The 12,523-nt window shown below is 35.7% G+C and overlaps 1 protein-coding gene across 3 annotated transcripts in view; it reads right to left on the reverse strand.

The window, feature by feature from the left end:
• Positions 1 to 4,758: 4,758 nt before the first annotated feature.
• LOC107589921 (docking protein 6-like) overlaps positions 4,759 to 12,523 on the reverse strand; it is a 106,450-nt gene continuing 98,685 nt past the window's right edge. Inside the window, exon 8 of one of the 3 annotated variants that reach the window (XM_016278494.1) lies at positions 4,759 to 6,458. In XM_016278494.1, coding sequence (XP_016133980.1) covers positions 6,310 to 6,458 — 149 coding nt within the window. In that variant the 3' untranslated portion in view covers positions 4,759 to 6,309. Of the gene's footprint in view, positions 6,459 to 8,497; positions 8,643 to 8,675; positions 8,738 to 12,523 lie in introns of those variants that run through there. The other 2 variants (XM_016278495.1, XM_016278496.1) reach the window with 2 other exon arrangements.

Here is a 12,523-nt window from a genome sequence, read left to right on the forward strand (position 1 = left end):
AAAAAATAAAACACAAATTATAATGGCATATATGTAAAACTTTGTCCTATAATTGTATAGCTGCTTATATTTTCTGATTTTTATGTTGCTCTGTTCTGAATACCTTAAAATTTAAAGGATTTGCTGCAATGCAATTTTGTCTGATATGTGAATTATTTATTAGCCTATTTTTTAATCCATGCAGCAAATGCTTTAAAAAATTACTTTATTGCATTCCAGATGCTTTTAAAGTACTTTTCACTATACATTTTACAGGTAGCTTGAATGTAAAACATTGTCATGAATTCGTTGTATTGCCATTTGTAAAATAGCCTACAAATTAATTGTTGTAGGCTAACCCGATCTCATGAAAATGCTTTAAAAAATTACTTTATTGCATTCCAGATGCTTTTAAAGTACTTTTCACTATACATTTTACAGGTAGCTTGAATGTAAAACATTGTCATGAATTCGTTGTATTGCCATTTGTAAAATAGCCTACAAATTAATTGTTGTAGGCTAACCCGATCTCATGAAAATGCATATAGCACGATTTTCTGCTTCTATTTGGTGTAATATTTATATGCAGAAATTGACTTTGGCATGCAAAAGACTGATCAATTCATAATTAATGGCATGGCTGGTTCAGTCGACAGAAATACGGGACACACAGGCCTATAATAACTGCTGAAATGTTTGCGGGGCAAATCTCAGGTCAGTCTGAGCGCTCATGGTACTCACAGCCGTACACCTGCAGGCGCCACTGCACACTGCCAACATTTCAGTTCAAACAACTTGTAAATATGTAGGCCTATGTCGCATCCAATGACCCCTTTAAGTAACATGAACAACTCTTAAAGGAAAAAATACATTACATCTAAAGTTTGGGATCAAATGACATCAAACACATTTATATTACAAAAGATTTATACTTCAAATTAATGTGGTTATGCGTATATTGGAGGAGGGCTGGTTGGTGTCGCTGATGATTTTATTACTAACCTGGCTGAACAGGTGTCATATTACTGTATTATTCATAAATGCCCAGCAGTTTTTTTTTTTTTACAGTGGCCAGTAGTGCGCAACACAACGAAATTAGCACAACACAATGGAAACCAGCCGCAAGTCAGTCTGAGCGCTCATGGTACTCACAGTGCCTACAGCCGTACACCTGCAGGCGCCACTGCACACTGCCAACACGCATTTCAGTTCAAACTACTTATAAAAATGTAGGCTATGTCGCATCCGATGACCCCTTTAAGTAACATGAACAACTCTTAAAGGGAAAAAATACATTACATCTAAAGATTGGGATCAAATGACATCAAATACATTTATATTACAAAAGATTTATACTTCAAATTGTGTGGTTATTTTAAACTTTCTTGAAGGGATAGTACACCCAAAAATGAAAATTGTGTCATTAATTACTCACCATCATGTCGGCTTCGGAACACAAATTAAAATATTTTTGATGCATTCTGAGAGCTCTCTGACCCTCCCATAGACAGCATGGATCCTAACACGATCAAGGCTCAGAAACATAACAAGGAGATCTTAAAATGATCTATGTGACATCAGTGTTTCAACTGTAATTTTACAAAGTTACGACAATACTTTGCCATTTTGGAGAGTATCACATAAACAATCCGCATACATACCTTGTTTAAGTAGGCTATGTGATACTCTCCAAAATGGCACTACGCGGCGACGCAGCGGAGACGAATTGTTGAATGAAGTCCTTATTTTTGTTTTCTTTGTGCACAAAAAGTTATCTTGTAGCTTCCTAAAATAATGGTTGAACCACTGCTGTCACATGGATTATTTTAACGACCTCCTTGCTACGTTTCTGAGCCTTGATCGTGTTACGAAGAGAGCTCTCGGAATTCATCAAAAATATCTTAATTTGTGTTCCGAAGATGAATGAAGGTCTTACAGGTTTGGAACGACATGAGAGTGAGTAGGCTAATTAATGACAGAATTTTCATTTTTCTGTGGCCTATCCCTTTAAAGCATTGTTCCACAACAATATTAAGCAGCACTTTTTTTCAATATTGATAACATTTTTAAAGCTGCAGTATGTAACTTGCTTCTCTATCACCATTTCTGTTGCTTGCGGATTGATTGATTGATTGATTGATTGCATGTATGGCACTGCTGCGTGGATGAATATGTGATGGCGACATCGGATCTCTTGGATCTTGGATAGCTACCTGAATCAAGCAAACAAGTGCTCTAATGATGGTTAGCTATTGAGCCACTGAAATGTCTTACCTGTTCAGCAGGGAAAAAGGCGTCTCTACATCAGTCTTTTAACCCTTCAGATTTTGCCAGTTGTCGCCATTTCTCGAAAGCCATGCCGATATTTACTCTGGTATTAGCACAGACTTCTGTCGCTGTCTTTTGCAGACTCTCCACAGTTTGAGGTGATTCCGCCTTTGTCAACGATGATTGGCACTTAACTTTACAGATTTAAAGCATCGGGATGACACGTTTAAATTCTAAGCAATTCATTTCCAGAGGCGGACAGTAGTGAAGTATTTTTACTTTACTCAAGTAAATTAAAAAAGTATCTGTAGTTTATCAGTGTTTTTCTTTGGAAAACTTTTACTTCTACATTCCAAAGCATTTTTACTGCACTACATTTCATAAAAAGTTGTTTGTTTTACCTTATATAAAAAATGTAGTACTTTCTTGTACTCAAGTAAAACTTTGAATTACTTTTACTTGAGTAAACGTAAGAAAGTAATATATTTCTAATGCAATTAAGTATTAAATATTTAATATGAAACGTAGTGCAGTAAAAAGTACAATCATATGCTTTGGAATGTTGTGAAGTAAAATTTTCTAAAGAAAAACACTGATAAAGTACAGACACTTGAAAAGTACTTTTACAGCAGAGGAAAAATACTTCACTACTGTCCGCTTCTGTTCATTTCTGAGAACACGCTACAAAGCTCCTCGAAACAGGCCCAATAGTCGCCGGGTCATATTTGCATCAATTTCCCAAAAAATCGGACCCTAAATTCTAAATCATTCTAAATCATTATTCGAGGAAATAATCGAGGAAAGAAGACAGCTTTGAACAGAACACAGTTTTGTCTTATGTATGTGCCAATAACCGATGTTTGTTCATTTAACTAAACGTTACATATTTGGAATGTTGTGAAGTAAAATTTTCTAAAGAAAAACACTGATAAAGTACAGACACTTGAAAAGTACTTTTACAGCAGAGGAAAAATACTTCACTACTGTCCGCTTCTGTTCATTTCTGAGAACACGCTACAAAGCTCCTCGAAACAGGCCCAATAGTCGCCGGGTCATATTTGCATCAATTTCCCAAAAAATCGGACCCTAAATTCTAAATCATTCTAAATCATTATTATAACATTATCATTGCGAATCGAGGAAAGAAGACAGCTTTGAACAGAACACAGTTTTGTCTTATGTATGTGCCAATAACCAATGTTTGTTCATTTAACTAAACGTTACATATTGCAGTTTAAGTACCAAATCAACATAAGATAAAAATATTTTATTTAATATTATAATTAATGCTACATGTATGTGTGCTACAAATCATTTCTATTTCAAACAAATGCTGTTCTTTTGAACTTTCTAATCATCCTGAAAGTGCACATTTTGTGGAAATATTCAATTCCAATATTCAATCAACTAAAATATTAAGCAGCACAACTGTTTTCAACATTAATAACAAGAAATGTTTCATATTGTTATTGCCTTATATGTTTCACCAAATCAGCATATTAAAATGATTTCTGAAGCATCATGTGACACTGAAGACTGGAGTAATGACGCTGAAAATGCAGCTTTGCCATCAGTAATAAATATAATTTTAAATATAGCCTATTTAAAAAGAATACAGTACATTAAAATTCTAATAATATTTCACAATATTACCGTTTTACTGTAGTTTTGATCAAATAACTGCTGCCTTGGTATATATTATGTATTACATGCATACGCATTCATTTTTGGTGAATTATTTCTTTGTCACAGATGCATATACTGTATTCAGGGGTTTATGTAAAGTCCATTCAGTTTATTTTACTCAGTAAACATTGACATATCCACACAGGACAAAATTCTACTTAATGCCATAAAATAAAACATGGATTAAAAAACAACAACACACAATTACAAATAAGCGTACACACACAAACGGAAACCTGTGTAAATGCTTTAACACAACCAGAAAGACATTATGCAAGAAATGATTCCTGAAAAAGCCCAAAGGGAATTTCCATGTAATGTTCATAGCTGGCACAATTTGGAATATCATGGACTAAAACACAGTGTTTGACCAAATATCCCTTAGAAATCCCCTTAGAAAAGGGCGTTCCCTTTATAAAGACATTTTAAATGAAGAACAATGCACATTGCAATAAAACAAGAGGTTAATTCATATTAAAGTGCAACTAAACGCTGACTAGAATGAATTCATGTAAAGTCCATTCAGTTTATTTTACTCAGTAAACATTGACATATCCACACAGGACAAAATTCTACTTAATGCCATAAAATAAAACATGGATTAAAAAACAACAACACACAATTACAAATAAGCGTACACACACAAACGGAAACCTGTGTAAATGCTTTAACACAACCAGAAAGACATTATGCAAGAAATGATTCCTGAAAAAGCCCAAAGGGAATTTCCATGTAATGTTCATAGCTGGCACAATTTGGAATATCATGGACTAAAACACAGTGTTTGACCAAATATCCCTTAGAAATCCCCTTAGAAAAGGGCGTTCCCTTTATAAAGACATTTTAAATGAATTCATCATGTGCTTCTCCAACCTTTAGTCATGACATGATCATTTGTGTTGTTATTCTGGTTGAAACAGGTTTTTCTAGCACAATTAAACAAAACATCAACAGTCATTTACAGGTATTTTACTGTAGAGTAAATCTGAATTGATTGTCGCGCCGAATGCATTATTGTTTCGGTGCACACTTCTATCATCCACTATCAAGACCATTTGAACCTTTGAAACCCATTCAGTAGAGTTATTGGAAAAGGATTTTCCTGTGCAGGGAGAGAATAGACATTTTGTTCTGCTTTTAGACAAATGCAGTGTCGACATATAATGTAATTCAGTTATAAACATGTTGGATGGCTAGCAGGATGCTAATTTAATCAGCGTTCTAGCCAGAGTCTCAGTCTAGCAGAGTCTGAAGGCACTTCTTCTGCAGTGTGAGAAGATTCAGAATAACCGAACCTCTCGTCCAGTGTGTAGACACATTTCAGAAATGAATTTCATATAAAATAAGGGGGAAAAGATTAAATGGAATAGTTTGTCCAAAAATGTCAAACATTATTTTTCGTATTTCAAACCATGGGATGTGCTTCCCAAAGCAACTATAGTCGCAAGTTCCATCATTACCAATAGAGTTCAATGGAACTTGTGAACATACTTAGGCCTAGTAGTAAATGAATCATTCGGACTGTTTTTGTGAACTAGCTCAACTGATTCATTGAAAAGATCTGCGATTTGGTCATGATTTAAACGCACAGTATCAGCGAGCTAAAAGATTTCCATTGAATAACCACTTCAATTTGGGTCTGTTCATCACACAACACTACTGGAGTCATAATATTCAGAATCGAGTATTGTGGGCACTTTTATGATACATTTACAGTGCTTTTGATGGAAACGTGCATCCAGCAGTCTTCAAAATATCTTCTATTGTGTTCCACAGATGAAAGCAAGCCATACCAGTCATGGAAAGTGAACAGAATATCCATTTTTGGGTGAACTATCCCTTTAAAAGTATACGTTTTCCCCATGTCCCACACTGCACGCATCTACAGACAACATGGCTGCACATATTGAAACCAAAAGCAAATGACAAAAGTGCAAAACAAGCTCTTAATTTAAAAGTGCAGGGTGCTAAAACACAAACAGATAGACTATCTTGTTCGACAGAATCTAAGTGTGTGTCACGACGACTGACAAAAATGCAAGAAACTTGTGGTGTTAAGCGCTACAGCGCATTAATATTTACAGTAAATCTGAAAAATAACTGCAGAAAGTCCATTTGTCTTAAACTACACAAGGAAAATAAAGATTATGGTACAACTTTTTGGCATTTGTTTTTTTTTTGTTTGTTTTATACTTCGACGTACAAAAAGAGGCTCCTAGAGTTCTTAGTATACACACTGTTCTACAAATAATTATTAAGTCATACATATACATACATATATAGAGAGAGTTCATACTGTACATGTGTCTATTATGAGCTTCCTAAAGCTTTGGAATGTCCGTGAGTCGTGGCTTTCGTCCAGCCGTGACCGTGCAGTCAACGGAGCGGCGAGCTGCTGCAGTCCCTGTCGCAGCCGCTGGAGGCCGCCGTCGCTTGCTCCTGGTTCCGCTCGTCCTCCGTCTGCTCGGAAAGGAAGCTTTGAAACGTCTGCGCTCGTGGAATGAGCGTCATAGTCAAGCTCGTACCTTGAAAGAGCCAAAGAGATCATAACACGTGTTATCGAGATGGCACCGATTCCAAAAGACATTCGAGAAAAGATAATAAGTGGACGGCAAAACACATTCCTGCGCTTTTGAATGCATGCATTGATCGCCTTTGTGCATTAATATCACACCGTTCCTCAAACAAGACGGAAAAAAAAAAGATCTTGGCAACTCTCCACCTATCAGTGTTTGGCACGCTCGCAGGAGAGGAAGATGGCTTAACTCGATTTTCTAGAGGTGATTGTGTGATCAATTATGGATGAGAGGAGTAGAATATCCAGGGTGAGACGAGCATACTTGCTCTCCAAGTATGCGAAGCACACAAAACTTGTTTCTTACCAATCCCAAGCCCATATATATAGAGCACTGCCTCAAACAAATACAAGCTCACCGAGCGAATGACACAGACCTTATTTAGAATCCAACCGAGCCGCTTCTGAGAAACGTACAGGTATTGCATGGAAGACTGTAACTTGTTACAGGTGGGTGGGTTAGTTTGGGTGAAATGTTTCTTTTTTGAAAAACCAATGTATTTTGGTGCATGCTGAATCCTGCGCCAGCTCTGTCCCCAATTCGCATACGATCCGTCCTAAATAATAATTAGTGCGTCCCAAATCATAGCGTTTTGAGAATAGTATGCCAAAGGTGCATACTATTTCCAGTATATTTATGCTTTTCAGATATCACTACACAATGTCTTGTAAACGCTCTCATTTTATCTATTAATAATATATAATCATTTTATCTATTAGTAAATGAATGTTATAGATCTTACTGTGAACAATTCATCCACTGATAGGCCTACGTTTTATATTTTAATTTAACTTTATATTTAATTTAATTTTTAACCTCATGATTTATCAAAATGTCATAAACTTCCAATTCATCAGTGCCATATTTCTCCTATCACTTTGTCTGTTTAAAAACAAAACAGTTTATTGCACCTTAGGCCATTTTTTTTTTTTTGAGTATCGTAATTGATACACGAGGGTTTCACGGCATATATGGAGCTCACAATTGAGAAGGAAAAAATATACAGAATTTTATTACATTTTATTTAGAGGCCTAAACTGAGCAATAACATGCTGATATTTATATGGCCAAAAGATAAGATTAAATGCTAATGTCTTCTGTTTAAATCAATGAGATCTTTATAAGCAGACTACTTACATAAAATGCATATAAATATCAGTTGTCACACTATATCTCCCAACAATGTCTTACAATGACATTTAAATGCTTGTTGTATGATCAACGCTTTATCATTTTATTTTATGTATTATTATTAATAAAAAAATTTTTTTAAAGTCTCCAACAACATACCCTACATATCTGTTATGCTGAGAGGTATGGCTCAATATGGAAACAAAGATCTGCTGCTACTTCCATTTGATCACATCTTTAAATGTACGGTATGCACTTAGAAGTGGTAGTGTGTCCCAATAGTTAATGCGACAGCATCTACTTGCCAACCACTAGAGTACAGTTCTGTATACACATTCAGTGTGTAATATAAGCAGTCAATCACACTATGCTTTGTGCCAATTCACAGTGCAAAAAAAGATGCACGAGAGTGGCACAAGTTTCATTTTTATACGTGTACTATTGCTAGAACATTTAGTTTGTGTTTATAACTTACTGGAATGCAGTACTGACTACTAAGAGTTTGTTAATATACAAAGCAGATATTCAGCAGATATGTTAATTTACGTGCTGATACAGATATCTGAGTGATTCAGGTATTGATTTTATGTATATTCTATTTAATTTCTGAGACCTTGACCTTACTTGTCCACACATAACGCTTTGCTTAGCAGTCATTAAAACATCACCGACAGGACTTGAGCCTAAAGTGTCTGCATCTTTAATTGTGTGAACTAGTGACGATCAAATAGAGTTGAGTTCCAACCCTCCTCATCCGAAAGTCCGATCGCCCTTGTGTTTTCCTGAACATTCCAGGCAACTTGGAGGAGGGTTGAATGTGGCAGAACTGAGCGCTCCTGCTCTGCTACATGATTCTGGCGGCACAGAAGGTGTCCTCTCATCCAGATGTCACACTTTTGATGTAAGCGGATTTGTGGGAGCCTGTATGAACCCAAGGGCAGTCGGAGCGCCACTTGTCCTGCATGCTTGGTAAACATGTTATGCCTCTGTGGCCCCAGCGACCTGCCAACAGACACCATCCACATGTGTGTTTCCATCACCTTAGGAAATTGCAGTCAGGGTACCGCGCCGCAGATGATCTGAGCTGGCAGTGAGCTCTACAGGATGGAGGAAATGAAGCAACGGCCAGATAAACAGCACACACACATGGACACTCTCACAATATTTGCAATGTCTGGAGCCTACAAGCTGTGTCACTTTCTTATAACAAAGGCAATACAGTGTACCTGCGCAGCCAGGAAACTGTATCTTTATCAAATACTGAGAGTCAAACTATAATGAAAAAGAAGCTCATAGCCCAAGTTGCTTGAAGTCCAGTGTTAAGTTTCCACAGTCTGTGATGATTTGGGGTGCAATGTCATCTGCTGGTGTTGGTCCATTGTGTTTTTTGAAAACCAACGTCACTGCACCCGTTTACCAAGAAATTTTGGAGCACTTCATGCTTCCTTCACACTGCCAAAAGCACCAAAAGTTGGTTCAATGACCATGGTGTTGGTGTGCTTGACTGGCCAGCAAACTGGCCTGACCTGAACAATGCAGATGAGCTTAAGGCCACGGTCAAAGAAACCTGGGCTTCCATTACACCTCAGCAGTGCCACAAACTGATCACCTCCATGCCACGCCGCACTGATGCAGTAATTCATGCAAAAGGAGCCCCTACCAAGTATTGAGTACATGTACAGTAAATGAACATACTTTCCAGAAGGCCAACAATTCACTAAAAAATGTTTTTTATTGGTCTTATGAAGTATTCTAATTTGTTGAGATAGTGAATTGGTGGGTTTTTGTTAAATGTGAGCCAAAATCATCACAATTAAAAGAACCAAAGACTTAACCTACTTCAGTCTGTGTGCATTGAATTTATTTAATACACGAGTTTCACAATTAGAGTTGAACTACTGAAATAAATGAACTTTTCCACGACATTCTAATTTATTGAGATGCACCTGTATATTTCTTGTTTAAGTTGTACTAAAATTACTACAACTAAAATAAAAGTAAATTAAAACAACTAATTATAAATATTCATAAATACTATAATAGCACTGCAAAGACAATTTGTTAAACATCAAACACTGAATGAGAAAGTAAAAAGACAAATATATAAACAAAATATTTAAGTTCAATTAAATAATATAAATATAAATGATAAATTACTATTGAACAACAAATTAAAAAAAACAATAAAAAAAAACAATTAAAAGATTGTCTTTGTATCTGATTTGTCCAATGAATATTTCTTATTCTTTACAAGTTTCTTTAAAAATTTGTTTTTTTTTCTTTTGTGATCTTCAATATATATATATATACAGTCAAACCAAAACTTATATAGTTTAGAAAATGGTTATAAAATATGACAAGAACTCAAGAGTTAAATTGTCAGAACAAATTCATCTTGATAGATAACTTTGATAGAAAAGTATGTAACAAAACATGGTCAGGTAAAAGTGTCAAATCAAATTTTTGGTCCCAAATTTTTTATAAATTTTACTGGTAGTCCACTGTAGGAAGAATCTTTGGGTATAATATGTCACAGTTTACTTCATTTTGCTATCCTCACTTACATAAATTAACTATAGTTTCCTGCACCCACTAGAAAAAAAATATAAAAAATTATATTATATATGTTGTGTGTATATATTATATATATATATATATATATATATATATATATATATATATATATATAAAATAAAAAATAAATGAAAATATTTAAAAATGAAAAAAAATAAACATAGAAACTAGTTAAAAATAGTCATGAATACTTTAATAGTATAATAATACTAAAATAATACTGCAAAGACACCTTGTTAAACATCAAACACTAAATGAGGAAGTAAAAAGACAATATCCTCTTATCTTTGTCATTAAAGGAGTAACATGCACAGAAAATGTGTATTGATTTATTTTCAAACACTGGCATCATGTTACATTTATTCAAACTAATAACATCGACAGAAGTACCGCTGTGTTCGACTCCCCAATTTTGACTGCAAACAGCCAGTTGGCCAACACCATCAGTTCCCACCACAGGGGCTTCAACTAACAACGACCAGAGAAGAAAACAAGTGACAACCTCTCGATTCTTCTTCATTAGTTCCTATGAAATGACAGAAGCCAAACAAGCTTTTCGTACCTCACTTGAAACAAGCCAGTCTTTAAAAAAAAAGAAAGAAAAAAAGTCATTATACTGCAGATCTGTTGCTCAAAGTTCTGGCCCGGTTTCAGTCGGGTAGGACAAAAAAAAGGAATTATCTGCCAGGATGGTAAACAAGCATATTTGTTGTGTGCAAGACAGCTCCTGCTGCGCCGGGGCTCTGGGTTACACCACAGCTGTCTCACACACACACACACATAAATGTGTACATACACTCGCACAAGAGGCTGCAGTACACTGATCTAACCTGGTGAGACACAGACGATTTGTCATTGGCTTGACATTAAAGCAAGGCGGTCACACCAGTCTGACTTAACACAGCAACTCTAGAAAAACTACAGTATAGTATTGTAAGAGTATTGTGCTTGCTTTAACCTGTTGTATATATTGTGTAAATTTCATTATTTTAATGCTTTGAAAAATTGTAATCCCTCACAAACATTCAAATATATTGTTCAGTCAGACTGACAGATAGATGTAGCTGAAAAACAGAAAGAAAAATATTTACAGTATGACATCTCTGCCATTGCATCATGGGCCGGTTGCATCAGCTCAGTCTAGCTGGCATAAATGGGCACTAAGTTGCAACCAACGCACCACTAACAATATGTGCATTATGCTGTTAAACTTAGTTACAACATATAAACAACATCACACATGAATTAAATATTTATGAGCAGTGGTACTGTAATGGCTGCCAACTGCTAACTTGGATCTTTCTTGGAGTTGCTAGTTACAGCATGAAACCGATCTAACCTTGCAAATTGAATACAATATTATTCAGTGCAATATATACTCAACACAATTGTATCATTTTTAGCGAACTGTTGTATTCACGTTCCTCTGTGCTTCTGCGTTCATCTACATCCTACGTCATCAGCTGGAACGCCACTCTCTCATGAATGCGCGTACGACAGTTAACGGAAGCTAGAGATTATGGTTTATTAAGTTTTAAATATGGATATTTTTCTTACACAAACGAATTGCTTCGCTTCAGAAAACTTTTATTAACCCCCCAGATCCGTGTGGAATACCTTTTATGATGGATGGCTGCACCTTTTTGGCCTTCAAAATCTCAACCCCCATTCACTGCCATTATAAAGCTTGGAAGAGCCAGGACATTTTTTAACTCTTTCCCCGCCAGCATTTTTGAAAAAAGTTGCCAGCCACTGCCAACAATTTTGATGATTTTCACTAAAATTCGATGGCCTCCAGAATATTTTGCTGTATGAATATTTGATGTTTTATTCTAGCTTAAAGCATTCTTTTTTATCAACACTTGAATATAGGTAGGTTTCATAAAAATGCATAATTTTGAGCAAAAAGGTGAGAAAATCACATTTTTATCAAAAACTACATCTGGATAATATTCAGTACGATTATCAAAGCATAAATCCAGTAAATCGCTTCCATCAACACCTCCAAAGCTTGCACAGACATATACCACTTCCTGGATCAACATTTTACTCCATAACATTATGCAGTTTTCATTTATATGCTGTCTGTTTCTGATAATCACATTATTTTTCATATGCATCTGTTTACATAAGAGAACGCTCGTTTGTCCGTCCTGTTCACGTGTGTTTTTTTGTTCAGGAGGTTTTGTACTCGTTCAGAAGATGTGTAATAGCGCCCCCGAGTGTATAACAGTGAAAAGCCGTAAAAACTCGTCTTCGGCGGGGAAGCGTTTTCTTCTAAAAGACGAGATAACTCGTCAATGGCGGTG

Source organism: Sinocyclocheilus grahami, unplaced genomic scaffold (genome assembly GCF_001515645.1).
Source record: "Sinocyclocheilus grahami isolate Dianchi unplaced genomic scaffold, SAMN03320097.WGS_v1.1 scaffold122.1, whole genome shotgun sequence".
Taxonomy (NCBI): Eukaryota; Metazoa; Chordata; class Actinopteri; order Cypriniformes; family Cyprinidae; genus Sinocyclocheilus; species Sinocyclocheilus grahami.